The sequence below is a fragment of the Mesoplodon bidens genome, assembly GCF_964165515.1.
Source record: "Mesoplodon bidens genome assembly, chromosome: 18".
In the NCBI taxonomy this organism is placed as follows: domain Eukaryota; kingdom Metazoa; phylum Chordata; class Mammalia; order Artiodactyla; family Ziphiidae; genus Mesoplodon; species Mesoplodon bidens.
In genome coordinates this window covers 5,926,506-5,953,917 of record NC_138175.1, presented here as the reverse complement: position 1 = coordinate 5,953,917, position 27,412 = coordinate 5,926,506, and the positions used below count along the sequence as shown (strand labels likewise).

General features: G+C 44.9%; 1 protein-coding gene across 1 annotated transcript in view; it reads left to right on the top strand.

Moving 5' to 3' along the window:
- CDH13 (cadherin 13) overlaps positions 1-27,412 on the top strand; it is a 1,033,476-nt gene that overhangs the window by 764,481 nt on the left and 241,583 nt on the right. The window contains exon 7 of the mRNA XM_081215776.1: positions 23,986-24,164. Within this exon, the coding sequence (XP_081071902.1) occupies positions 23,986-24,164 (179 nt within the window). The remainder of the gene's footprint in view (positions 1-23,985; positions 24,165-27,412) is intronic.

Here is a 27,412-nt window from a genome sequence, read left to right as displayed (position 1 = left end):
AGGCTTTTCTTCTTAGCATGCCTTCCAGTGGGAAAGAGGACAGAGACATGATTAAATTTTCAGGCAGAAACACATGACTATAAATAATTGACTCTCTCATGTTTCATGAGCCTTAACCTCATACTTTCAGAATATTTCTTTTATTTCAAAATGTTTATTTACTTTTCTCCATTAACTTTAATTAATTTTGCCTTTGGCTCATAAACAGGTGAAACTGAAAACTTTTATTTGCATTTTTATCTTGAAGCAAGCTAACTAATTAAACTTTCCAATTTGGTTTCACTACGCCATACCAGAGCCATAGGAAAATGGCTGACAGATGCATAGATTCGTGGCTGTTTTTCTAAGAAAGAAATGGAAGGAGCTTTTGGAAATTGCGATGGTTTTATGGAAATGCTAAAGATAAAACCTGTGTTAAGGTTCTCTCCATCACAGGAAGAGAGCTGAGCACATGAGGTACAAAAAGAGGTAAAAGGAAGGGTCTAGAAACTACATGCTGGTGAACTTCCCTAGAGTTTTAGAAAAAGAATATTTCTAGAATTAATTAATATAGAATTAATTAATATAGAATTAATATAGAAACGAATTGTGAGCATATAGTTTTCGATAGTGTTACTCAGCTGGTGGAGAAGAGGAAGGCCCAAAGCATAATTTATTAGACCTCAGCCTGATTCGTGACAAGTTCTTCCATAAAATCTTAGGAATTATAAAAAAAAAAAGAACACGCAATGTTAAAAGTGGTAAAAATCTAAGACACTATCTTGGAGAAGATATTTATAGCACATTTAATTAATAAAGGATAAGTAACTAGAGAGTATATAGGCCCCCTAAACTCAGTAGGAAATAAAGCAAAAAAAAAATTTAATAGTAAAAATATAAACAGTCATTTTGAAGATTAGGAAACTTAAATGACCAATAAATGTACAAAAATCTGTTCAAACTCGTTAACCATCATGAAATTCAAATAACAACCACAATCTGATATTATTTTATGTCTACCTGATTGGTAAATATCAAGTCTAGAAATACCAAGTGTTGGCAGCAATGTGGGAAAACAGGGACACTCATGCATGGCTGTTGGGAGTGTAAATTGAAACAACTCTGGAGAACAGTTTCTCATTATCTACAAAAGTTGAAGACGTGCAATGTATTCCTCGGTCCGTGCCTGCAGGGAACTTCCATATGTGCACCTGGACACACGGAAATGGATGTTCCTAGCAGCATGGCCGGCAGCAGCAAAAATAGGAAACAGTGTATGCGCGAGCTAAGCGTCCTGTGGCTGGTGAGTGACAGCTCAGTCGTGTGATGAACTGCCCTGTGGCACTGACAGTGGACCCCCGCACTCGCCCCGCCCCTCAGCCCCCGAACATACCACGCCGTGAAAAACACAGTTTGCAGAAAAATACATACAGTGTGATTCCATTTCTAGAGAATTCAAAAACATGAAAAACTAATATGTTTAGATAATATGTTTAGATAAGTTCCTGATAACCATTTTCCTCGGAAGGAAGGACGGGGGATGAGATCAAGGGGAAACATGCAGGGGTTACAGTGGCGTCGTACGTGATATTTGCTAAGCGGGGTGGTGGGCAGAAGTGTGATTATATTCTTTCTTATACCTTGCTATATGTTGTATATGTGTGTGTACGTGTGTGTTGTATGTATGCGTATATATGTGAATTTATGTACATATATTCCTGCGTGTGTATGAAATAATTCATAATTTAAAAAAGGAAAGAGAAATATGAGCTAGATGACATTTACCAGGCACTAATCTTATCTTATTCAACATTTATATCAATAACTTATCAAAATCATGCTTCATCCAGAGTAGATATGGGATAGCTAATCCATCAGATGATTGAATCAGGTTTTCTAAAAGGCATGGACACGCTGTAACCATGAGCTGATGATTTAATGTCACAGAGATGAATGTAAAGTCTTTGCCTGAGATTCTTAAAAAAAACAGCTCACTAAATCAGGGTGAGATTCCCTATATTAAGTAGTATTTCATGCGAAAACAATGTTGGGGTCCTAGTTGACCACAAGCTTGAAAGACATTTCTGTATAAGTGAGTTAATGTCTTCTTTAGGAACAGTGATCATCCTCCCACAGCCTGCACAGCGCAGGACACATCTTGCATATTTCGCTGTCAGCACCTTGATTTGAGTAGAAAGTTGACAAATCGCAGCAAGGTTAGAAGACTAGCAATGAAAGATGCATAGATAGATAAGTTTTCAGTTCATCAGAGGGAGATGTGGAAGAGCCAGAGCAGAGCGAGAGGTTTGCAGTAGATTGCTTCCAGCTCAGTGCGCACAAGATCTCACCAACAGTCAGACATGACCAAAAAAGCAGCGGGCGGCCTTGTAAGGTGTACGCTCATGTCCCTGGGTGTTCAAACAGAGACTGCATAACTCACTCTCCCTGCAGTCATACTGGAAGGTGGACTCCACAACTCTGATATCCCTGGCACCTCATGGCTTCCATGACTGTGATGACTCTGTGAGAATAACCAAAGAGAAGTCACAGGTGGAAATAGGAAGCCATTTGGTTTAACAGAGACCAAGGTGGAAGCGTGGAGCATCACAGGGCAGACAGCTGAGTTCAGGACCTTCCACAAGTGCCCTGCGGTTCCCCCAAGTAGCAACAGCTGCCCTGCAGGTGACATCTTGGTCTGTTCAGCAGGACCTGTCTCTCTGCTGAACTTGGACCTACGAAAGGGGCTGTTGTGGCCCAATTTCTGGCTCTGGACAAGGAAAAGAACTTGGATTTGGGAGGCTGGAGACATGAGTTTGAATCTTCCCCTGCCTCCTGTTTGACTCTGTGATCTCAGATCCATTACTCTATTTTTCCGAGTCTTTTTTTCCACTGTTAAAACAAGGACGAGGAGGCCTATTTCAAGGAGTAGAGATGATTAAATAGGAAATAGGAAGCAACTGGTGTATTTAACCCAATACCCCTGAAAATTGTGAATAAGAACACTTCTCATACTCTTCACTCGTTCACTCATCTGTTCATCCAACAAAAGTCGATGTGATACTTATACCCCAGGTACCCTGGTAGCCTCCTAGCCACTGGGAATATGCCTGTGGAGATGGTAAGCCCTTCCCTCAAGCTGCAGTCTAGTAGCTGATTCTGACACTATGTACACAGTTTCAACCCAGTGTGCACAGGACTGGGGTGAAGATAAACCCAGGAGGGAAATGAGGCCAAAGAGAAGGAATATTTCATCCTGCCTCAGGAAGGAGGTTGGGGGACAGACTTTCCAAAGTGTTCTAAAAAATGAGCAGAAATTACTGAGGTGACACAGGACCAGCAAGGGGGAGAGGAGAGTATGAGAGTCCAGGCCTGAGTGAATGGCATGTGCCATCATCATGGCAGGTTTGGGGAAGTTCACGTTCAGTGTTTCAGCCCAGATGAGCTAGCTTATACTGCTAGAGCCCCTAAAATGCAGTGGCTCACCAAGAAATGGTTTATTTCTTCTCGTGACAGTGGCCAGCGGGGGCCGTTGGGGGACTCTGATCCATGTCACCCCCTCTCTGGGATTCAGGCTGACAGAGCAGAGCAGCTCCCATGTGGAACATTGGCAGTGGCTGTGCAGAAGGAGAGATCGAATGGCACGGGGACCGCCTCTTAAAGCTTCCGACTGAAAGGGACACGCCTCCCTCGTGCTTACGTTTCATGGGCCAAAGTAAGTTGCAGGGCCACACCTAAGTCCAGCAGAGGAGGCAAGCACAGCCCTTACACGTGGCCGGAAGAAACCAGAAGTATTTGTTGATGGCGGTAATGGCCACCACAGTCAGTGTGGCAGGAAGGGGAGGGGACAAAGATGAGGGGAGAGCAAAGTGGGGGGAAACGCCGGCCAGGCCAGGAAGGCCCGTGATGCTTTATTGTAGATTTTTTTTTTTTACTGTATCCAGCAGGAGCCATCAAAGTATATCATGTCTGGGAATGACACAAGGAACCGCTCAGTTTAGAACAGTTAAATTGGAGATAGCAGGGATGGTGTTCATTCATTTGTTCCACAAACATCCGCGTTGGTGATACAAAGCAGAGAAAGTCCACATTACATTTGGTGAAGGAGGGGAGATCATCAGTCAACAAACTAAACAGACGAATTTATAACATTTCAGAAGGTGATAAGTTGTAGAAAGAAAAGTGAAGATGGAATAATAGTTTGGAGCCTGTTAGAAAACAAACTAGTAGCTTAAAAGTGAGAGAAGGGAATGCATTAGGAAGCCATTAGAAGGTACTGGGTCATCTCTCAGAATCGTAAGAGGGTAAATGAGGTAAGGTGTATGGAAATGTCTAAGGCAAGATGCTTCAATAAACATTAGTTGAATCTGAACTTAGAGTTGGAATAGCTCTTTTGAAGCGTTCAGTCCCCATGGACGCAGATGTGACATGAACACTTTTCAGGAGAGTGGATAATAGACAAGCTGGTTTATTAAGATGGAAATTTTCACAAGGGCTTAAAGAAAGATGCAAGTCAATGGGCACTGCCTTTTTAATTGATAAGAGCGACTTGGAGGTAAATGTGAGATGCTTGCTGCCTGTGTGGCTATAGAATTGGGGGAATTCTTTAAACCTCCCTGTCAGCTAACTGTGAAGTGGTGATCTGTATGAGATCTCATGTGCCTTTCTGTAGAATAAGTGGATGAGATGAGAAGCAAAGTTGCCTCTCTTACTCCTCTCTTTCCATTCCTCACTCTGACAGTCAGCACAATTCACAAGGAAGCACCTAACAAACTCTCTCCCCTCCCACTTCCATGCCCTTCTGGCGCTGTGAACTTGAAGTTCACTGGCATTGTTCTGTGTACCAGAATCACAGATGCTAAAAGTTGAGGGCGTTTTCAGAGGTGATCTGATGGTTCACTCTCCTTTGAAAGCAGGATTCCCTTCTGACGCCCAACAGCAAGTGTCGTCCAATCTACACACACACACACACAGCGTGATGAGAGCTCACCGCTCAGCAGGCAGCGCCTTCCATCACTGGACAGCTCCCTCGGTCGCCATGTTCTTCCCCAAGACCAGTCCCCTGGTCTTGAGTTTCAATATAAACGTGAAATCATTCGAGTATTAGAAGGTAACATACTCCCATTTTAGGACATGCTCTCTTCCAATCATGTTAGGCTAGTTTTAGTCTTTCTTTTTCTCTATCCTTCCTTCCCTTTCAGTCTTAAAAAGGTTGAAAAAAGGGCCCAGTTACTAGAACTAATCTTTACATCGCAGTAGCCCTGCCATCTAGACTGTCTGCCCTGCCCTCTCCTCCTGACAGCCTCTGGTTTGTCTATTTCCCTTGTATATTATGGGAACCAGGATGATCCAGGATTCCAGCCATGATTCAAGTAGAGCAGAATCCAAGGGCAGGGGTGGAGGGTTCTAACCCTTCTCCATAAACTTTACTTCTCAGTACTGGCAAGAAATATAACCCGTAATAGTTGACATTCAAGGAAAACATTCTTATTGAGCCCCTTGGACTGGATTAACTCCAAAGCTGCTTTCTGTCAAATGTTTTGTGATTCAAAGAAGGAAAAATAAATACACTGTGCACATTTTTCTTTCCTTAAAGATTGGAAAGAAATGAGGGAAAAGCTTGTCTCGTTCATGTTTTTATAGAAATAGAAAGCACGTGTCCTCTGTGACAAAGATATTTCTTTCCCTCTAAATCCAGCAGAGCCCATGAAGAGCTTAAGTGTGAGTGAATGTCACACATTCATCTTCCTGGGCCACTTTGCTACATTTCTGTAAAGATAAAATGGCTTTCGCAGTATTGGAAATCTTGAGATTTAGGAGCTGGTCCCTTGCATGTCTTTGGGAATTGAGCCTGGAAAATGTGTCCATCGTTAGCTGACCCCAAGAACAGAATTTATGCCCTCTGAGGGCAGAGGCCCAGCAGCTGTTTGCTCTTCACTGAATTGATTCTCAGGAAACTGATCCAGAAACATTCTTGGGGCCATAGATACGCATATGTTTCTCATGTCTGGTCCTGCCCTGCCCTATCCCCACTGTCTGCCTCCATCTGCCTCATTCTTGGCTGTACAACAGGAGTCTAGCTTCCTCATATGCCTGGGTTCCAACCCCGATTCCACCAGGCACTGGCTGTGTGACCTCAAGCCTGGCACCGCTATTTCTCCAAGGACAACCTGGGGATAAGAACAGAACCTCCGTGAGGTCAAGTTCATGCACTAGGGCTTAGAACAGCTCCTCATGCACTGTGAGCAGTGTGGTAGGCTGAATGGTGGCCACCCAAAGAGATCAAGTCCTGGCCCCTGGAACTGGTAAGTGTGACCTTATGTGGAAGAAGAGCCTTTGCAGACATGATTAAGGATTCTGAGATGAGGCAGTTACCCTGGAGTATCCACGTGGGCCAGTGTAATCACAGGGGTCCTCAGGAGAGAGAAGCAGAAGGTGTTAACACAGAAACACAGAGAAGGTGATGTGAAGACAAAGCAGAGAGAGATGGGGCCACAAGCCAAGGAATGCCAACGGCCACCAGAAGTTGAATGAAGCAAGGGACAGATTTTCCCCAGAGCCTTCAGAGGGAGTGTGACACCGCCCACACCTTGACCTCAGACTTCTGGCCTCCAGGACTCAGAGAACAGTTTTCTATGGTTTTAAGCTGCCTGGTGTGTGCTAATTTGATACAGCAGCCCTAGAAAACGAGTGCAGTCTGTGAGGGGTGCCTCAGGAGTGTCCCTGGGACATCAGCCCTGAGGGGGCAGACACCTGGTGACACTGTGGGCAGCTCACGGCAAATCCTCAATGCGTTTTCGCTCAATTAATGAATTCAGACTGCTGCCTTCCTGCCTCTCCCTTTCTCTCCATCTCGTTTTTACTCTGTCTCTCTTCCCTCCTGTCCCTGATGAAACTTAACCATCTGCAAACCATCCCCTCGTGTAAGCTTCAATCTCTCATTTAGTTGCTGGCTGATCCCTTCCTTCCATCAATCACGGGTAGTGGGCTTCTGACTGCTCACATTTTGGCAAAATGAGTTGCTTAGGACCCTGTGGCTTACTTTAGTGTTTCTTTTCTCTACTGAGTTGGGGTCTTTTGTACCACAATACTTTCCTATTTTGCGGGCCATGTCTGGGGCAGATGGTATTTAAGAGGTTGAATTCAGGGCTACCTAAATGTTCAAAAGCACGGAAGGCAGTGGCTGATGTGATGGGTGCTCAGGACCTTTAATTCGGTGCTTTTTCAACTTGACTTGCAAATTCACTTGTCTCAGAGTTTCCAGCTCTTAAAAAATCTTTAACGTGCCCACTCTCTTAGCAGGAGGGAGAGTTTGAAGATGGCCAGTGGTGCTGTTTTGCAGGCTTTCATACCTCTTTGCGCTCAGTAAATGGGCAGGTTATTCTGTGGAAGGAAATGTTTTAAAGACTTAAATGCTAAGTAATAATCAAATAGTCCGGGGGCGAGCAGACAGTTCACGGTTGGTAATGCAGGGAAAAACAACTTGAGACTGTCCCCGCCCTAAATCGCAGCTGGGAGCTGCTAAAGACATTCTTAAGTCAGCCACCGTATACCAGTGGAGATCCATGCTGCCCACCACGAGATGCTTTCAGAACGACCTCGAATGTGCTTTTTACCAAGTGCCTGCATTGCACTGTGGTGCAATTTTGCGTTTAAACGTTTCTGTCTCTCCTAGTTGAATGTGGGAAAGTTGAGGAGCAGGGACTGTCTTATTCATCTCCGTATCCACAGTCCTAGCTCAGGACCTGCCACAAAGTGGCCCCAGTAGAGTGGAGCTGAAATAAATGAATATTTGCAACACACAGGCAGAATTTCTGCTTTACTTGGAGTGGGCACAGGACTGGCCCGTGAGAGCATGTCTTATATTGAAAATGAGATTCTTAGGTTGTGCAAATGCAAAGGGTCCATTACACACTGATGAGGCAGCTGTGGTCTCTCCAAGCCCTGCAGGTAACATGGGCTGGTAGAGCACGAAGAGACCTTAAGCGGGGGTCACGTTTGACTGCCGCCATTTCCATAAATCTCTTGTCTGTCCACAAACAGTCTCTGCATCCTCCTCCTCTGTAGCAGGCAACTTTTACAGTACAAGGTGCCCTGTTGCAGATCCATATGGCTCTCCCGGGCTTTTAGTGGTAATGAATCACCCCACATACACACACACACCTGTTTGCACACCCTCACTTTCAACTTTCTGTGTATTTCCTGCCTCCAGAACCCTAGGCCGTAAGGGCCCTTATGAAAGGGAGGCAGGAGGGTCAGAGTCAGAGAAGGAGATGTGATGAGGGAAGCAGAGGTCAGAGATACGGAGAGAGATTTGAAGATGCTGTGCCGCGTACTGGGAAGATGGAGAAAGGGGCCAAGGAGCCGAGACACGCAGGTGCCCCTCTAACCACACGGCATTCCCTCTGCCACTTCTTACTCGTGGCATCAGACCTTTGGGCATTAGAGGGTAGCTCTCCTGGCCCTCCCTTTGCAGGGCAATAGTGGAAGCTTACGAATTGATCTTGGCTAACAGGAAGAATTTCAGAAAAGACAGACATGGCTAAAGGAAAGACCGAGATCAGTTTGGCAGCTTGCAAGAAGGGGCTGTGTTTTGATTATCTGCGAGTAACCCAGTGCATGGAACAGACCCTGAAATATTACTGAGGCTTAATATTGAGTTAAAATGAGCGCCTCCCTTGTATTTGATAGTCTACGTCTATTTATGCAACCTAAGATTACCTTAAGAAAAAAAAATCTATTTCACCTAATCGTGCATTTATTCAGACTTAACTTCTACCTCTTTATCAAAAGAGGTGCCTGTGAGCTGTGCCTGTCTCATCTTGTAATAATAATCATATTCTCAAAGAACACAGAGTCCTGGGTTGAATATTACATATATTAACTTCATTTAATCCACAAAACAACTCCATCGGATGAGTACCATTTTTATCCAGGGGTGCCTCCAGTCAGTCCAGCCTGAATCATGTGCCTTTTGGTTCTCTCAGCTTGGGAAGCAGATGTCTTTGGTCTCTCCCCTGCCAGACTATTTCCAAGAAGAGAACATTCCAATCTGGAAAGGCAGCACCATTAGGAGGGTGAAATACACACACAGGAGAGACAATTTAAGAACATAAATGAAGTGAGGAAATGTTCATACAGAGTGAGCCGGACGCTATTGGATCTATTCTCCATTTATTCCATCACTAAATATTTACTGAGCACCTACTGTGTGCCTGACTGTTACGTTCTGTGTGATACAAGTGTGAATCAGATATGCATGGCTTAGTTTTACGTAGTGTCTAAGTTATTCCATGAGTGGTGTCCTGATGGCCTGGAAGAGGTAATGCAGCTTTCAAAAGTGACATTCGCCCTGGAGCGAAACAGTCATGGCAAGTGGAAATGACTCTCCAGTTCCACATGGAAGGGTTGTCAGGGAGAAGCTTTGTCACCCTTCTCCAGGCTGAGAGCCCAGACATCCAGAGGGGTCCCGCTTATATTTCAATCCCAAGCGCGTTTAATTTCAGATTTGTGTGACCCTGATCAAGCTCTTTCATCAAGTTTTATTCTTCATAAAAGATCCAATTCCCCAGACTCATAAAATGACTCCTTCTAAGTCAGTGTTATTTTATAAATACTTTCCATTGCTCACATAAATCACAGGCAGCTGACTTCTCAGCCATAAAACAACAGCTTGCAACATCACTATGGTACCCAATATGTATTTACTTATCAAGTTGAAGAACACGTGTTTGCTAAATCAGCAGCATTACAGCTCCACCAGCAATTTGCCGACACTTTCTTCCCATTGAAGGCAGAGTCTCGAGTCTCGGATGTGCCGTATTTCCGCATCCTGCCTCATTTTTATCTTGCTGCTGCAATAATCACCAGCCCCCTCCTCCTGCCTCTGCAAACCTCCCTGAGCCCCTCATTGATCATGCCTGTGACTTCAGGCAGGTTATTTACCTAACAGGTGCAGTGCTGGGGGCATTGATCATCTATCTATTCTTCACCACAACTCGGGTTGCTGGCCCTGCTGGTCCTTGGGCTCCCGACGTGTCTCAGAGATGCCCCAGACAAGCTCTAGTGGGTCAGAGCAAAAGTGTTCTATAGCCAGTCTGCAGGGAGAGTTCTTGAAAATTAACTATTCCACGTGCAAAATGTAATCTGAAATGTCTAAGGGACATGACCTGTGCTGGAGTGGAGTGGGACAAAGGCATTGTGGCTCAGCCACTGACCACTGGGTAGCCTGGTTGGTGGGCGAGTGATGTCACCCATTCAGGTGTCTGCCCATTTTACAGGTGAGGAGACTGAGGCTGTGTGAACTTGCATGTATTTCCCAGATGACATGGCCAATAAATAGAATTTCAGAGTCTCCATCTGTCTGGCCCCATCTATTGCCAGGATCACATTCTCCAGATTCCATGCCGGGTCAGTAGATTCAGAATTTCTGAGGGTGAGTTTCAGGTATTAGGAGTATTTTTAAATCTTCCCAGGTGATTCAGATGAGCAGCCAGGGTGAGTTTCAGGCATTAGGAGTATTTTTAAATCTTCCCAGGTGATTCAGATGAGCAGCCAGGGTTGCAAGGCATAGTTCCACATATTCCTTTAATTTCATACTGGTGTGTGACCCACATCTGGTGGGACCCAGGTTGTCAAGCATAAGTGTCTTATTAAAAAGAAGAAGGCAGCATAGGATCCAGGAAATCAAGGCAGAGGCCAAGAAGATAGCAGCTCAAGAGCTGGGAGCCAGAAGAAGCTTGCACATGTCTCCCAGGGGAGAGAACCCAGAGCTTGGGAGGCAGGAGCCGGCACTGAGCAGGTCGCGTACCAGCGTGGACGCTGTTTAGACTTCTTGAGCTGTTACGTAATGCTTCCCGCCTAATAGGGATGAAACCACTGGGGAAGCAAGGAGTTTTATGAGCAGTAACCGCTGGAGCCCTAATGATGGAAACAAAGGGCTCTGCGTTATGGCCTGATTGGCAGGATCTCTGACCGAGATTCCCGCCGTGCCCAGGGGGGTCTCGGTGCCTCTTGTACATTTCCCAGGCCTCTTGCAGGTCTGGCTCCTGGCTCTTAACCAGGACAGGCTGCATAATTTGTGGAATGAAAATGGGGGGCCCCTTGTTCAACAATTATTAAGACTGTCAAGAGGGTGACAGGAGAGCATTAAAACAAGCACAAGGCCCTTCTGAACACAGCACCCCGGCCGACCACACAGGCCGCACACCCATGAAGCTGGCTGGCCCTGCTCTTGAGCTTGCCTGAGACACCGACCTGGCCATAGGCTGCAGGCCGTAGTGGTGATCTGCGCAGTTTCTGGATGAAGCACTTAATGAGTCTGCACATGGCTTTGCAGCTCTCTGCTTCTCCCACAACAGTCAGGAAACCATGTGTCCCAGTGGCAAGGCTACAAGATGCCAGGGTCTAGGTCCCTACATCACAAGTGGGAAATAAGCCCCTTGAAAGGGAGCCGCAATATGAGTTGAATCTGAGGGAGAAATTAACCCTATGCGTTAAGCCACTGACGCATGGATTGGTTTGTTATCTCAGTTTAGCCCAGCCTAATATAGGCTAAACTGAAATAACAAACCAATGATTTTAAATAGCAAAACTGCCTCACCTTTGCCCTTAAAATGATGAGGGCAATAGGCCTATCTTCAGACTTTACTTAGAAATTAATATTTAGTGCAAGTCAGGCATTAATTATTTACCTGTTTCTGCTTATACCTTCACCATTACCTCAAGCTGTAATAGAAGGAAGATGATAACAAATAAAAATATTCATCCTTTATTCATTCATTCATTTACCTTATTCATTTATTTATTCAATCGTGCATTCAACAGCTGTTTACGAAGCTCTTACTACTCTTACGAAGCTCACTATCCTGTTATCTTTGAAGATTTTCATGCTTTGAGTTATATAAAATTTAAGCAGGTGGGGCTTCCCTGGTGGCACAGTGGTTGAGAGTTCGCCTGCAGTTGCAGGGGACGCGGGTTCATGCCCCAGTCTGGGAAGACCCCACATGTGAGCCATGGCCGCTGAGCCTGCGTGTCCGGAGCCTGTGCTCCGCAACGGGAGAGGCCACAACAGTGAGAGGCCCGCATACCGCAAAAACAAAAAATTTAAGCAGGAAAACTAAATGATGTTAGAATTAGCATGTTCTTCTTTTTTAAAAATTTATTTTATTGAAGTAGATATACAATGTTGTGCTAATTTCTGCTGTACAGCAAAGCAATTCAGTTATACATATACATACATTCTTTTTCATATTCTTTTCCATTGTGGTTTACCACAGGAGGTTGAATCTAGTTCCCTGTGCTATATACAGTAGGACCTTGCTGTGTATCCATTCTATATATAATAGTTTACATCTTAGTATTAGCATGTTCTTAAACATTATATACTCTGTATATTTGCATATTCTGTGGTACTAATATTTGAGCCACTGTGAGGGGAATAAATAAATACAGAAGAGATAGTATCTCTGTGCTCAGTGAACTTCACATCTACAAGAGAGAGTTCCAAAAGAGAGGCAAATTGTTTCCATTATTTGGGTATGGGATTTTAAAAGTGCCGTTACTTTTAGAGACCCAGGTATAAATAACTCGAAGATGGTGTTTCTCAGCCTTGGCACTTTTGACCTTTGGGGCTGCATAATTCTTTGTGGTGGGGCCTGTTCTATTTATTGTGGGGTGTTTAGCAGTATCCCTGGCCTCGACCCACTAGGTTCCAACATCACATACCCCGCCCTGGTTGTGACGACCCCAAAATGTCTCCAGACATTCCCCAGTGTCCCCTGAGGGATAAAATCACCCCCAATTGAAAACCACTGCTCTAAGGAGAACTAGAATTGCTTTTTAAATATCTCTTAAATTGGTTAAGCAAACAAACAAAAAATACACCACAATTTCCTTTTCTTTCTTCAGTTTTATGGAAAAAATATTTTCACATTAGAGAATTTCAGCTACTTTGCACTAATCTAGTACTGGGGATAGAGATTCCACTTAAAAATGCTTTTTTTGAAGTATTTTAGGCAAGATCAGTTAATTCAGCAGTGTTTCCTGGATCCTTTTTAAAGAGCTGCACAGAAAGGAATTATAGATAAAAAGATTAAATAGAATTTTTAATAGGTTTTTTTTTTTTTTTTTTTTTTGCTGTACGCGGGCCTCTCACTGCTGTGGCCCCTCCCGTTGCGGAGCACAGGCTCCGGACACACAGGCTCCGCGGCCATGGCTCGCGGGCCCAGCCGCTCCGCGGCATGTGGGATCTTCCGGGATCGGGGCACGAACCCGTGTCCCCTGCATCGGCAGGCGGACTCTCAACCACTGCGCCACCAGGGAAGCCCCCTTTAATAGGTTTTGAGAAAAACATTACCTCAAAATGCTGGATGAGGGCTTCCCTGGTGGCTCAGTGGTTGAGAGTCCACCTGCCGATGCAGGGGACATGCGTTCGTGCCCTGGTCAGGGAGGATCCCACATGCTGCAGAGCAGCTGGGCCCGTGAGCCATGGCCGCTGAGCCTGTGCGTCCGGAGCCTGTGCTCCTCAATGGGAGAGGCCACAACAGTGAGAGGCCCGCGTACCGCAAAAAAAAAAAAAAAATGCTGGATGAAACAAAGAAATTAGGGCAATAGAATTAATCCTGACAGGAGGGACCCCAGTTTTACCATGTGTTACCTTCTATCTCAAAACCAGTTATTTTTCCTAACATCTGGCCTGCTGCAGCTCAAACAACAGCTCACCAGAGAAATAGGGCAAAGGCACTGTGGAGATTGAACATTTAGCAGGCGCCACGGAAGAATTGAAATAATCATAAGGTGGTTCTGTTGCCACCATCTCTTTATCGCTATAAAAATAAACAACCTTTGAAAACAGATGGGGGACAGCCATTGCTCAACTTGTCATAACTTATTACATATTTGACTGTCAATTTGTATTTAAAAAACCAACTAGCTCCCGGGAGGGAGAGCAAATTTGAGAGGAGAAGTCGATCGCATTTCAAATCAAGCCTGTGGTAATTGCAGCTACACAGAGGCACTCCTGGCTGCTATTAAAGGAAGTGGGCGACTATCTCAAAATTGAAGGTGTTCTCACTTTTAAGAACAGAGTTGTCTTCTTATTTGAAGGTACTTACTCATCTCAAACCTGCGTTGAAAGTATATACTTTGTGCCAGTTTGATTCAGTGCTTTAACAGAGAATATCCATTAGGCAACCACCACGCTCAGCGGTCAGCATATTGCAGTGATTTATGGTGATGTCATTGGTAGCCCCAAAAGCCCAACATTTGGGAAATGGGTTGCGTTCTCTTCTCATCAGTTTTTTGCCCGTACCTGTCCCTTTTTAGTTTGGTCCATCCCTTAAATATGGTGTGCTATTTGGTTAGTTAAAATGGCAACTTCCACACTATTTTTTAAATTATAAAATATTTTCTAGCTTCTATGTGAAGATTAATCCACTTACACTCCTTTACCTGTTATCTATTGCTGTATAATGATACACACCAAAACTTAGTGGCTTAAAACAACAGCCATTTAGTTCATTATCTTGCAAGTTGGGATGGGTTCAGTGGGGCGGTTCACTTGCTGGTCCTGCCTGAGGTTGGCCATGTGACTGCTGTCATGTAGAAGCTCAACTGGAGCTGAATGGTCCAAGATGGCCTCAACTTCCATGTCTGATGGGTATTTAGGGATGTCGGCCGGGGAGCATCAGTTTCCAGACATGTGGCCCCTCCAGCAGGAGAGCCCAGATATCTTTAGATGGCGGCTGCTTTCCAGGAGGACAAGCTCTTGTGAACAAGTACTTCCAAACCTCTGTTTGTATGTTTCCATGTGTCCCATTGGCCAGAGAATGTCAGACGGCTAAACACACAGTCCAGGTGGAAGGGACAATACAAAGTTATGATTTGCTGGGGGCTACTAATAGGACAGTCTTACCACCTGATAGAAAGATTATCTCTGGATTCAAGATGACTTAGGTGAGTGGAAATCAATTTGAATATTTGAAAATACCTACCAATTGTGACTAGATGTTTCTACACTTGTCTAAATTAGTGCCCTCTAGCTCTAGGCTAAAGCAACAAAATTTACTTTCTAGAGTAAAACTATTTAATAAAATGTGTTTATTTTCTTCAATCTTTACTTTCTCCTTTTTCGGAGAACATTAGTTGTGACCACATGAAATAGCAAACTCAAAATGATGATGGCTTAAACAAGATGGGCTTTCACCTTTCTTTCATTTATTTCTTGTTCATGTAAACAAAGCCAAAGGGAGGAATTCCAAGCTTTCCTTGAAGCTCCCTGGTCATAAGAGACTCAGGGACTCATATTTTCTCTGTCTTTCTTCTCTACCTTTCTATCATGTGGCTTTTATTTGAAGGGCCACCTCATGGTCCACAATGGCTGCTGAAGCTATAATAGTCATCACATCTGCATCCCAGGCATCAGGAAGTGAGGAGAGAGGGTGTTACAAAAGCACACACATTCTGGATGAGGTCCCTTTAAGGAACCTTCCCAGGAGTCTCACACACTTTACTTCTAACTATATCTCATTGTCTAAACCTTAGTCAGTGGCCACAGTAGCTGGCAGAGAAGCTGGGACATCTAGCATCTCACCTAGTCAGCAATGTGGCCAGCTAAAATCAGAGTTATGTTACTAAGGAAGCAAGGAAGAATGGATGCTGGGTAGCAATTCACAGTCTGAGCCGCAGTCTCTTTAGTAAAGCAGGGTTCAAATCCTGGCTCACGGGGTGACTATATGGCCTTTTCAGTCTTTGTTTCCTCACCCGTACAATGGGTTTAACAATATGACATACCTCCTGGAGTTACTGTAGGATCAAATAAGTTAGCGCTAGACACATGCATCACATGTTTGTATTGTTGTGTCTCTACTGCCTCCCACTTGGCTGGGGCTGGGGCCACACAGGGGAACTTCCCTGTCCCAAAAGGGAGGTGGAAGGAAGAAGGGTGAACTCTTTATAGTGGATATGCCATTTTCTTACACTGTAATCTATCACCAGAGGATATAGGAACAATATTTAGTTACTGTCTTTGGGGGAAAGAATTGCCTCTACCTACAGTCAAGATCAAAGGTTGAAAACTGGTGAGCCTGGGACTAAGCCTGCCATGATCTGTTTTGTTTGGCTTTCTTAGTCCCACTCAGTGATCTCTTGTATTTTACATTTGAACTAGTGTCCAAAATGTAAATATTTTAACAGTTTATATGAAAATCCAAATTCCCACCTTGTCTTGAAAAATCAAAAGGTCTGGCTTCTCCAGACTTGCATTTCAGAAATGCAGTACTTACCCTGAACTAAAAGGTAGCTGCCCCTTTGGCGGACATATACCCTCTAGTTAGCCACCACCTCTCCCAACTGTATCAAAATCACTTTACTCATGTAAGTGACCGTGTGGGCACTGGGTGGACATTTGAGCTTCTCACCCCTGACCCAGCTCCCATGACCCCACTCTGGGAATGGGGCCAGAGAGCCACACCCTCAGGGCCAACCTGTCTGGGCTACTGTCAAAAGAGAGGCCAAAGGTCATTGGCATCTTCATCAAAACTCGCATTATCAAGAACTTTTTAGGTCTAATGCACAGCCTGACCACCAAATGAAAACTGCGAGAGAGTCTTTGTGCTGGTAAATGACAATCCCTAGATAATTGGGGAACAGAGGGTCAGGCCCCCAAAGGAGAAATGGTGACAAAGCTGAATCTCCCAGCTTGGCCTTGGCCTTGGCCTTGGATCTAACCTGCTTTCCCCCTTCTCTCCCCACCAAAGTCAGAGTCAGAGTCAGAGCACCTCTTCTCTCTCCTCCGGAGTATCAGGCAGGGCTTTAAGAGTCTCCTCACCCACAGCAGACAGCCCACCTCCTTCCCCCACCCCACCTGCTAGCCGAGTGTTTTGGAGGTAAGCAGAAAAAGTGAATTATGAGGAGCAGCTTCTGATTGGACACCCCCTCAAATGAAGATAAAGCAGGTCTGAAATGCTGCTTTATCAATGGGGAAATAAGACATTATTTACGATTCATTCCATGGGTGCCTTTTCAGGAGTGCATGCGCTGCAGAGTGCGGGCTGCCTCTGGATACCTATCAGATTGGTTTGGTATCTTCTGTCAACAAATCTTTGACAGTTTCCCTATTAATTCCTGGGTACATGGAAACATTGACAAGATCAGAGGAAGATGAGTTATGCATGCATGTGCTCAACAGAAGTTTCTAGGCTTATCTAAGGGAAGAGAGGGATTGTTTCCTTATGAGGTTTTAATTGATCTTTGCTTCTATAGATCCTGTGTGTGAGTCCCAGAACTAGTATGAATTGCAGTCTATGTGGTTGGGTCCCATGAGACGTTTGGCCCATCACCATCGTCATGGCAATGGGCCCCCCCCCCGCCAGAACTGAGTTGCAAATGGCAGCAGTCAATAAAATATCAACAAAACTTACCAAAAAATTAAAAATTTAAATTAAAATTTAATTAAAATTTTTTAAAAATTTTAATTTAAATTTAAAATTTAAATTTTTAATGTTCTCAATTGGGGACATTATCACCTCCAAGAGGGAAAAAATTGGTGCTTGGGGGGACATTAAAAACATGAGATATTACAGTGGTTTGTGGTCCTCAAAGGGCCATCATAGATATCTATGGCAGGGGATGACAGGTAGGAAAAAAATATCTAAAAAGACTCTTGGTGTCTTATTAGATATTAGTGATCATGAAAAAATAAAGGTTGAGAAACACTGCATTATTTCATTCAATGCTACGATAGCCGGTTAAGGGAGATGCTCTTTTGTAAGTGAGAAAGTTGAGGTTCCACAAAGTAAAGGAATTTGCCCGAGGATATCCAGATGGTTCCTGGTGTGGCAGGATTTGAAAGTAGACAGCCCACATCCTCAGCAGTGCCTCTAACACTGTTCTGCCTGCATTTGTTCACCTGGTTCTCTTCTCGCCGTCAAGAGCTGTTGGGAGAGAGCTGGGTTGTGTCCACGTGTGTGGTCAGAAAGCAGTCCCAGCCTGGTTGACCAGTGGGGAGGTGCACGTCCCGGTCCCGGGCCACTGATGTCACAGTGGCAGCGATTTTCATGTTTGTACTCTGACAGTCGTGACCATGAGATATGTCTGTATCTGATAGCAGAACTTGGCCTATAGGGTGACACACTTATTCTGGTTTGCCCAGGTCTGTCCTGGAATGCCCTCAGCCCCGGGCACACTGGCTGGTTTGTCATCCCACATCTAGAATGCTGATTGGGCGTTTGGAATCAGGATGCTCAGAACCCCTTCAACCTGAAGGACTCCAACAGAAATTTAGTTTCAAATCAGTGTCAGTCTGACTAGACATACTCCGTGATACTTCTTTATCCCTCCCACCCAGCTAAACAAGTCAAGGTGCCTAGAGTCTAAGGGCTTTCCTTCTGACACGGGAATAAACACGAAGGAGTGGGTTATGCTGTGCCGGATCTGTGGCCATGTTCTCTTTTAAAAGTAACCTCTGAGGCGCATCCCTGAGACAGTTTAGTCACAGAGACAGATGTTTGGGTGGGGCTAGAATGCCCTACCTCCTCTCATGAGTTGGATGCTTTGTGATGACGTGACATTTTGTCACATCTAAGGAGCTCACTTAGTGATGCCTGCCGTCTCTGAGCATATCGGTTTTTATGTTTTGCATCCCCCTGGAAAGCACACAGTTGCTTCGACTGTGCTATCGAAGTGTATTCACTGCCAAATACAGACGTGAATGTCCATGTCCATGTCTCAATATATTATTCACTTATAGGAATATCATTTTTTTAAAAAGCCTGACACTTTTGATCATGTAAAGGAAATGTTTGGGGATGAAGACAAAGAAATGTCAAGAACAGTAGAATTTGGTCAACTGTGGCACAGAGCGAGCTGTCTTTTGGAGTCTCCCACTCTTGAGGCTGGCTGACATTACCTGGAGATTGAAAACAGCCCCTCACCTTCAGAGCTGCACTCCACTTCTCAAGGGTGTGACTATGCCTGAAATCACAAGGAAGCGGAACTTCAAACACTGGCTTCAAGGTCATGACACCAGGCAGCACATGTCTTTAATCAGAGAAACACAACCAAGAGGAAGGGGCTACTGGCCAAGACAAAACTCTCCTAATTGTTTATCAGCCTATCACATTGGCAGCCATGTCCTTCGACAAAAGAAAATGACGGCCTGACTTGAGGCTTTCAGCTAGCAGCCTGTAATTCTTTTGCTTTGGAGGGACCACTGCTAGTTCATCTAGCTCTGGGAGTGACAGAGTGGTTATCATTTCTGTTGACACATGGGAGAATATTGTGATGGGGAAGAAGACAGAAGTGTACTACATGGAGGACCCACACGTGTGTCTGTCGTATAATTATCATTTCTCTGCCATCGGGAAGCACACATAGGCACCAGATAAGCACAGATGAGAAGCCGCTGGGCTGATGGAAATAAATGAGCCCTTCTCAGAGTCCAACACGTGGGCGTGGGCATAGGGGCCATCCATAGGCCCTGGAACAACTGTTCTGGTGCCTACATGCTGGACATCAGCCCTGGACTTGGAATTGGTGTATGTCTGCTAAACCCAGGTCCAACAAGGACCTCTAGCGGGGGAAAGAGCTCAGAGGTAGTGGGGGAGCATGCCTGGTTATGAGAAATGTCCAGGCAGTGCTGCCCAATCTTCTCACTAATGAGTTAGCCATGACTTCCAGTCACTGTGGAATAAGGCAAAGCTATGGTGAGTTGCAAGAGTGCAATTCTACCCAGAGAACATTGTCAGAGGACCTATTGAGTGATAGCTACCCAGCTTGTAAATATGAATAGAACACAGTCTGTGTCCCCCAAGGGCAAAATTTAGGACCATGTGACCCATCACATAAAGAAGTTCTTAAAATGAAGAGGTTCCATCAACAGAGAAGTTTAGGAAATTCTACAGATTCTGTTTTCCCTTGGAGATTTACAATATGCATGTGCTTATTAAGGATGCTAGGAAGTTCTCCAAGAGGGAAACCTGCTCACCTGTGCTTTCTGCGTATTTCCCAAATGTGTTTCTCTGATGAACCCATGGAACCAGGGTCCCTTGGAAACAATTTAGGAAATGCTGACTTAGGAGGCTTATCCAACCATTGCAGAGCCTGGAAGTATGAAAATCATGATCCAGCCCCCAGAGGAGGAGTAGGTGAGAACAGGGTGTCGGGCCCATCAGATGTACCAGGACTCAAGATAGAGCCTTGATCCTAGAGGAGGACTAGAGTGCCGTATGGAGAAGCAGTGGCGGCTCCAGAATGTGTGTGTGTGTCTGTGTGTGTGCGTGTGTGTGTATGTGTGCATGCATGCACACACATGTGTATGTGTTATCATAGATTTGTGATCTCCACAGTCGAAACCCAAATCTATAAACTAAGACTGTGGACAAGGCGGGAGGGAGAGGGTAAGGCAGGGCAACTCTGAGATGAGGGACACTGGGACTCCTGCCATAGCAGGTGCTGCTTTCTACAGACAACTTACTTCTGAGCTCCTTTGTCTGAGGTCATGGCCTGCACCACCATGATGGGCTCAGAACCCAGGACAGGACGATGATAAAAGGCATCTTCCTCAGAACTCTAACGTACCAGGCACTGCACCGAGTTATTTAATGTATTGTCCCATCAAGTCCTTACAGTGACCATGGAGAAAAGTGTTACTAATGTCCTAAGGTTACGAGGGGGCATATGGGGAAACCTGAGGTTCAAGGAGGGTTGATTAACTTGCTCAAGTTCACACAGTTAGTTAAGACCTGAACCTAGATGTTACCCCAAGGTCATTTTCTTCAATGCTGCAAACCTATTTAGATGACTTAAGCAATGCTCATTGTCCACACAAGTGGGCCTCAGAAGGAAATCCAGGTGTGTGTTCATAGCAGGGTAAAGACAAAGGCAGGGCTTAAGACCAAGTTCACTTGCTCCCTAACAATTCATTAAAATAAAAAACATCTTCTGTGTAACCTTGGGAGTATTCCAGGATAACTTTTTATCATCCCATATTATCAAATCTGTAAAAAATAATACCAAAAAAGACATTATCAATGAATGTCCTGGTGGAAACTAAAAATTCATCACCCTGAGAGGTCTTTTTTTCCTTCCTATGAAGGCATGACAATCACAAACCATGATGGCTTCATTTTTTTATATACATTCTTTTGCCTGTTCGTGTCTGACTTCAATTAAAGGCATATTAAATAGGGCACAGATCCATCAGTCAAGCATTCATTAGACACTAACAAAGTGCAGGGCACCAGGTCACAGGTACTTAGCTGAGGACTGTTTCCTGTGACATCCGTGGTGTGGAGGCCTCCTTCCAGGTCTTTGCCTGCATGGAGCTCACTTAGCATGGCCCAGGGTGAGATGTGAGCCTGGAAGTCACCTTTCATTTCTGACAGAGACCCCCAAGTGGGCCTGTTTTCCTAGACCAGGAAGACAAACGAGCGTACCCTTGACACTAATGCTGACAGGCTGGCAGCGGCTGCCTGGACCACTGGGCAGAGAAAGAACCCTGATTCCACAGTGCAGCTCAGTGAGCAACAGCACAGGAACCAGATGGCTTGCTGACATCTTCCAAAGGCGAGGGGCAAGGAAGTGGGCTGCATGTGCCGAGAATTTTCTATTCTGACACTGTCCCTGAGGCCTGCCCTGTGACAGTTTCACAAAGAAACAAAGAAGGGCAAAGACACAACACAGAGTAGAAGATGTGTCTGGATGCATCTGGTTTAATGGCAACATTGGTGAAATTAGCTGAGACTATTTAACAAATTGATGAGATGAACTGAGACTATTTAACAGATAGATCTTACTTTAGGATGGTCAGATCCGTTTGCCTGATCGTTCGGACCTAATGGCTGATAGTCTGATTCTGATTATGGGAAAAAATAAACTGGCTTTGATGGCTTGAGAAGCACTGTTATAAAAGGGAAAGGAATACTGAGATGGTGACTGAACTAGATGAATTCTATGTTTCCTTTAAGCTTGAATATTTTCTGTATATGAGTATTCCTGCTGGGGACGATAGGTCTACTGGTTCCATCTCTTACCCATTAGCTCACATGTTGTGGGCTCAAGAGGATTCAGAATCAGAAGATGGGGCCCTACGTTCACAGAAGAGTAAACTACAGTGAACAATTAGAGTTGGGCACGTCACCCTGAGCCAAACATGGTGGCTCGCAGTTGTCAAGACCCGCAGGTAAATGTGCCAGATTCCACTCTAGACCATGCTTCTATTGGTGTTTATAATTATGGTCCCTTTAAATTAAATTTTAATCACAAAATAATACATGCTCCTTGTAAAAATGATCAAACCATTGCAGATCGGCCACCATCTTCCCTCGTCCCTGCATCACTATTAATCCCAGTGCCCTCTCTCCTTTCCCAGGTTTAACCACCAAAGCCAGTGTGAAGTTCCCCCTTATAGACCTTCTTCTATCCATTTATGGACATAAACTGTACCTGAAAAATATATGCATAAAGTTTGTGGAATTTTCTGTGTGCAAATAGGTTCATAAAAATGATGTTACTATGGATAACATTTTCCAACTTGATATTTTCCAGTTTGGGAGAGCCTTCCATGTTAGAGCACATTAGATGTGCAACCTTTTCTAAGTGCTGCAGAGTATTTCACAGTGTAGGGATAACATCATTTTAGCAATTCCTCTGTTGTTGGATGGTTAGGTTCTTTCCAAATGTTTCTCGGATCCTCCGTAAACATCCCCGCCAAAACCCCTTGTCGACACGTGCAAGTGTTTCTTGAGGGTAAATGCCAAGAGAGTGAATGCATTTTTTTTTTTACTAGTTGCTATCCAGTTGTCTTCCGAAGCACCTAATGCCAGTCACCCTTCATGTCAGCTGTGTATGAGCGAGACCTGTATCCGACACCCTTCTCAACCTTGTTACAATCAAATAGTCTCCATCACTCTCGTCTTTATACCATCTTTCTTCTAAAGTGTCAGCATTGCGGCTGCGCACAGAGCGTGCTCAAGTAACATCCGCGCCCATTCCCTGTAACCGGAATTAACCACAGTACCTTTCCCTTTGAGGCGCCCCTCCTTCCCCTTGCTTACACCTACTCACCCACCTGCACCGGCGACCTTTCCTGAGCCCCTGGTTAGATGAGGCTGTTCTCATCCGTATTCACATCACCCTCTCTCAATGTGCTGTGAATGCTTTATTATTTTCTTTTTTTTTTCACATCTTTATTGGAGTATAATTACTTTACAATGGTGTGTTAGTTTCTGCTTTATAACAAAGTGAATCAGTTATACATATGATCCCATGTCTCTTCCCTCTTGCGTCTCCCTCCCTCCCACCCTCCCTATCCCACCCTTCCAGGCGGTCACAAAGCACCGAGCTGATCTCTTTGTGCTATGCGGCTGCTTCCCACTAGCTATCTATTTTACGTCTGGTAGTGTATATATGTCCATGCCACTCTCTCACTTTGTCACAGCTTACCCTTCCCCCTCCCCATATCCTCAAGTCCATTCTCTAGTAGGTCTGTGTCTTTATCCCTGTCTTACCCCTAGGTTCTTCATGACCTTTTTTTTTTCTTAAATTCCATATATATGTTATTTTCAAACACTCACTCTCCTGCTTAGTGCCGACCTGCCGGACCCCAAGGAATATGACTTTTTGGCACCTCTTTTTCCCCCCGACACCCAGCCCAGGGCCCCCCACGTGGTAGGCATTCAATAAGAGATTTTTAAATGAAGGCCATTGTCACAGAGCCACATCCACAATGAAATGAAAGCCCGTGGAAATAAACAGCATATCAGGAGAAGGAAAAATTAAGCTGTCAATCTGCTGAACAGCAAAGATTTCTTTATTTCAGGTATTCTAACGTGATGGGGGCAAGAGGGAGGGCGGAAGGAAAGCTAAAACCTAACGGAGCCGGGGAAAGGTTTTGCTTTTTTAATTTGGAAAGTGATTGACACATCACTCCACTGCCATTGCCCAGGTGCAGGGAGGGGCTCCGCCCATCGCTGTCCCCCAAGTGACCATCCCCTGCTCCTGCCCCCTCAGGGACCACGGTGATGCGGATGACAGCCTTTGACGCGGACGACCCGGCCACGGATAATGCCCTCCTGCGGTATAATATCCGTCAGCAGACGCCTGACAAGCCCTCTCCCAACATGTTCTACATCGATCCTGAGAAAGGAGACATTGTCACCGTCGTGTCACCTGCACTGCTGGACCGGGAGGTGAGCTGAAAAGCACACAACTTCTTTTTCATGAGAATTGAACATGGCTTTCACATGAGGGAAGATGTGCGGCTTCCGTCAGCGGCACTTTATGTAGCAGTGGAAATGAGATATTTACACATGGTTGGATTGGGGAAAATCTGTCAAGGGTGATGGGATGTTACGTGACCCCAGAAAACACACACTGGAAAAGCCATGTCCTTTGCGGTTATTTGCATTCATTCAACTCGATGCCTGTTTCCTCACTCTCCACTTACTCTTTTTTTTTTTTTTTAATTTTTATTGGAGTATAGTTGATTTAGTTTCAGGTGCACAGCAAAGTGAATCAGTCATACATATACATGTATCCACTCTTTTTCAGATTCTTTTCCCATATAGGTCATTGCAGAGCACTGAGTAGAGTTCCCTGTGCTGTACAGTAGGTCCTTGTTTGTTATCTATTTTATATATAGTGGTGTGTACGTGTCACTCCCAATGTATCCCTCCCCCCTGCCCTTACCCCCAGGGAACCATACATCACGGACCACTTACTCTTGAGGCCCCAGCGACTATGGGCTCTGCCTGCCTCACCTGTCTGCCAGGAGGGTGGGGGAGGGAGGGGGGAGCGAAGTGACTGTCCCAGATCACTGACACTCTCCTCCCTGTCACAGAGTCAGGTAGCTTTGACTTACTTCTTTCTCAAACCTTCTGCTGCCTGCGCCAGTGTTTCCGCCCGAGCCTTTCTCTCCCCTCAGTCTCTGCTCTTGTCCTGCAAGGCTGTCTCTATGGAACCTCACCCATCTTCCAGGTCATGTGTCACAGACAGGTGCCCTGTGGACCTCAGTCAGCCCACATGCCTGCTCTTTGGTTTGGCCCAGGGTGTTTTAAAGTTTCACATTAGTCGCCATATCCAAATATTTTGATTTTATATTTTTTTAAATTCCAATTTCTAGCCTTTCTGAAAATCAGAAATTCTGGAAATCGGGGCCCCAATTTCCACATGTGGACGATGGGTCAGACCACTCGTGACAGTCAGATGGAGCTGGTAACAGCTGTCGCACTTAGGGGGGCATGTGTTCCGGGCCCACTTACATCCCCTACATTTGTCTGCTGGCCCTGGCCTATTTCCCAAGTTCCAGGGCCACCCTGTCATTCCCCACAGGCTACCTTCCATAGGAGAGCCTCTTGCCCCTTAACACAGCATGTCAACCCACTTGAGGATTCTCTGCCTCCATCACGCCCCCAGATCTGCCCCCATCCTGGGATCCCTTGTTCCCAGCAGGGCATCGTTCCATTGACGTGCCCCCTGGCAGTCACCCTGACCTTCTGCAGGCACCATCTGCCCCAGGACGAGCGCTGGGTTTCCCTCACAGTCCTGTGCATTTTCCCCTCTGTGTCTTTGATTTAAAAAATCCCTGGGTGAGAAATGTCTTCTCCTCTCCTATCTGTTTTCCTCGCTGTAGCTCTTCACAAGATTCTGGGTTAGATCCGCCCCATCTAGGAGGCGGTGCTCCACCTCTGAGTCTTCCACAGCCTTCTTCCTCCCTCAGTCTCTGACTGCTGTGACCCGCAGCCCTCACATGGCATTTGTCACATGTTCCTTTACACTGTCATCTGTCTCTTTAAAGAATATCCCCTTCTATCAGACTTCCCTCGCGGTCCAGCAGTTAAGACTTTGCCTTCCAATGCAGGGGGCGCAGGTTCGAACCCTGGTCACGGAACTAAGATCCCACCTGCCGTGTGCCCCGCCCCCCGCAAAAAAAAAAAAAAAACCCACAAGAGTATCCCCTTCCTCTTGGTCTAGACCTGATGCTGTAACCGCTAGTCACATGTGGTTATTTAAATTTTAATTGACATCCTTGAAATTAAAATGTAAAAGTCTATTTCTTGGTCAGACCAGCCACATCTCAAGTGCTCAGGAGCCCTGTGTGGCTAGTGGCCACCATACTGGCCAAGACAGAGACTGTTACCACCATCACAGAAAGTGCTAGTGGGCACCGCTGGCCTAGACAGTACATTTCTTGAGAACAGAGATTGTGATCATCTGCATGTTTGTTTGCCCACTACCTACCACAATTTCAACACTCCTAATAATAGTTTTTTTGGCATATTGGCGAGAATGAATTGGAGATGACACTAAGATTTTACATGTGAAGAGTGGGAAACAGTAGCTGGAAATGGGGAATTATTGGAAAGGGAGGAAGAGATTGAAATTTGCATTGAAACTCTGATTGTCACTTGGAAAATGTAATCGTTTCTCGTTAAAAATAGGAAGCAGAAAAAAGAACATTTAAGTCCATTTCCTCCATTTTGTCTCTCATTCTTTTTCCAAACCTCCCTATTTTTATGACTGCCTGACTGACGTATTATCTTCTTCAGAGGCAAGTAAGAACTTTCCATTTCTCCCTTTATTCCCCTCCCAGCATGCATATGCGAGAACACACACACGCACACACACCAGCTTTCCCATAACCTCTAATTCTCCTGAAGGCACTTGCAAATTCTTCCTACAAGAGAAAGGTGATTTCTCCATCTCAGCTTCTCTTTTTACTGGTAGAAAATGCTTTGTAAGTCTCTATTTATAAACCAAAATGATAATATATTAGATCATTCCATTTTTAAGGTTTATTTGGGGGATAAATGTGTCTCAAGTTCATGATCTTGTCATTTGGGTTTTTGTTAAGTAGCAATAAGTATGTTACTATGGGAGTTGAAATAAGCCTTTTCAGCTACAATACATAAACAGCTCCAAAAAGGAAAAAAAGATCAACGCAATTTAACCAAAATTGGAAAATCAATGAAAAGTGACATGTTTCTGTGAGGGTTTCCAGAGTTCAGTGTTGACCCAGGCAACATGGCTACAATCTGAAGGAAAGAAATGTCCCTGAATTCAGGCAAGCCTTGTCTGTTTACTAGTGCTGTGCTAAGATTCTCTTCGGCAAGTTTGCTGAAAGGGTAAAACGTGACTTCAAGTTACTTATCTTTAAAGGGACAGAACTTGTGTGTCAGACTTCCCATGAGTATGTTCCAGTTTGCAGGGTTTTCATCTCACTGTACCTTTCCCAGGGTCCATGTCCATATGACAAGTTCCCGCAGCGGGATTATGGAATTGTTTGCTACTATTTCTGGAGACCTTCTGAGAAGGCATCCTGTCTTAGGTGTGGTTTCAAAAGTCTACTTCTGGATCATCTGGGCAGAACACTTAAAACAGATTTATGCACCATTCGTTTTTAAGAAAATATCCCATTGGGACCCCTACAAACTTTGAT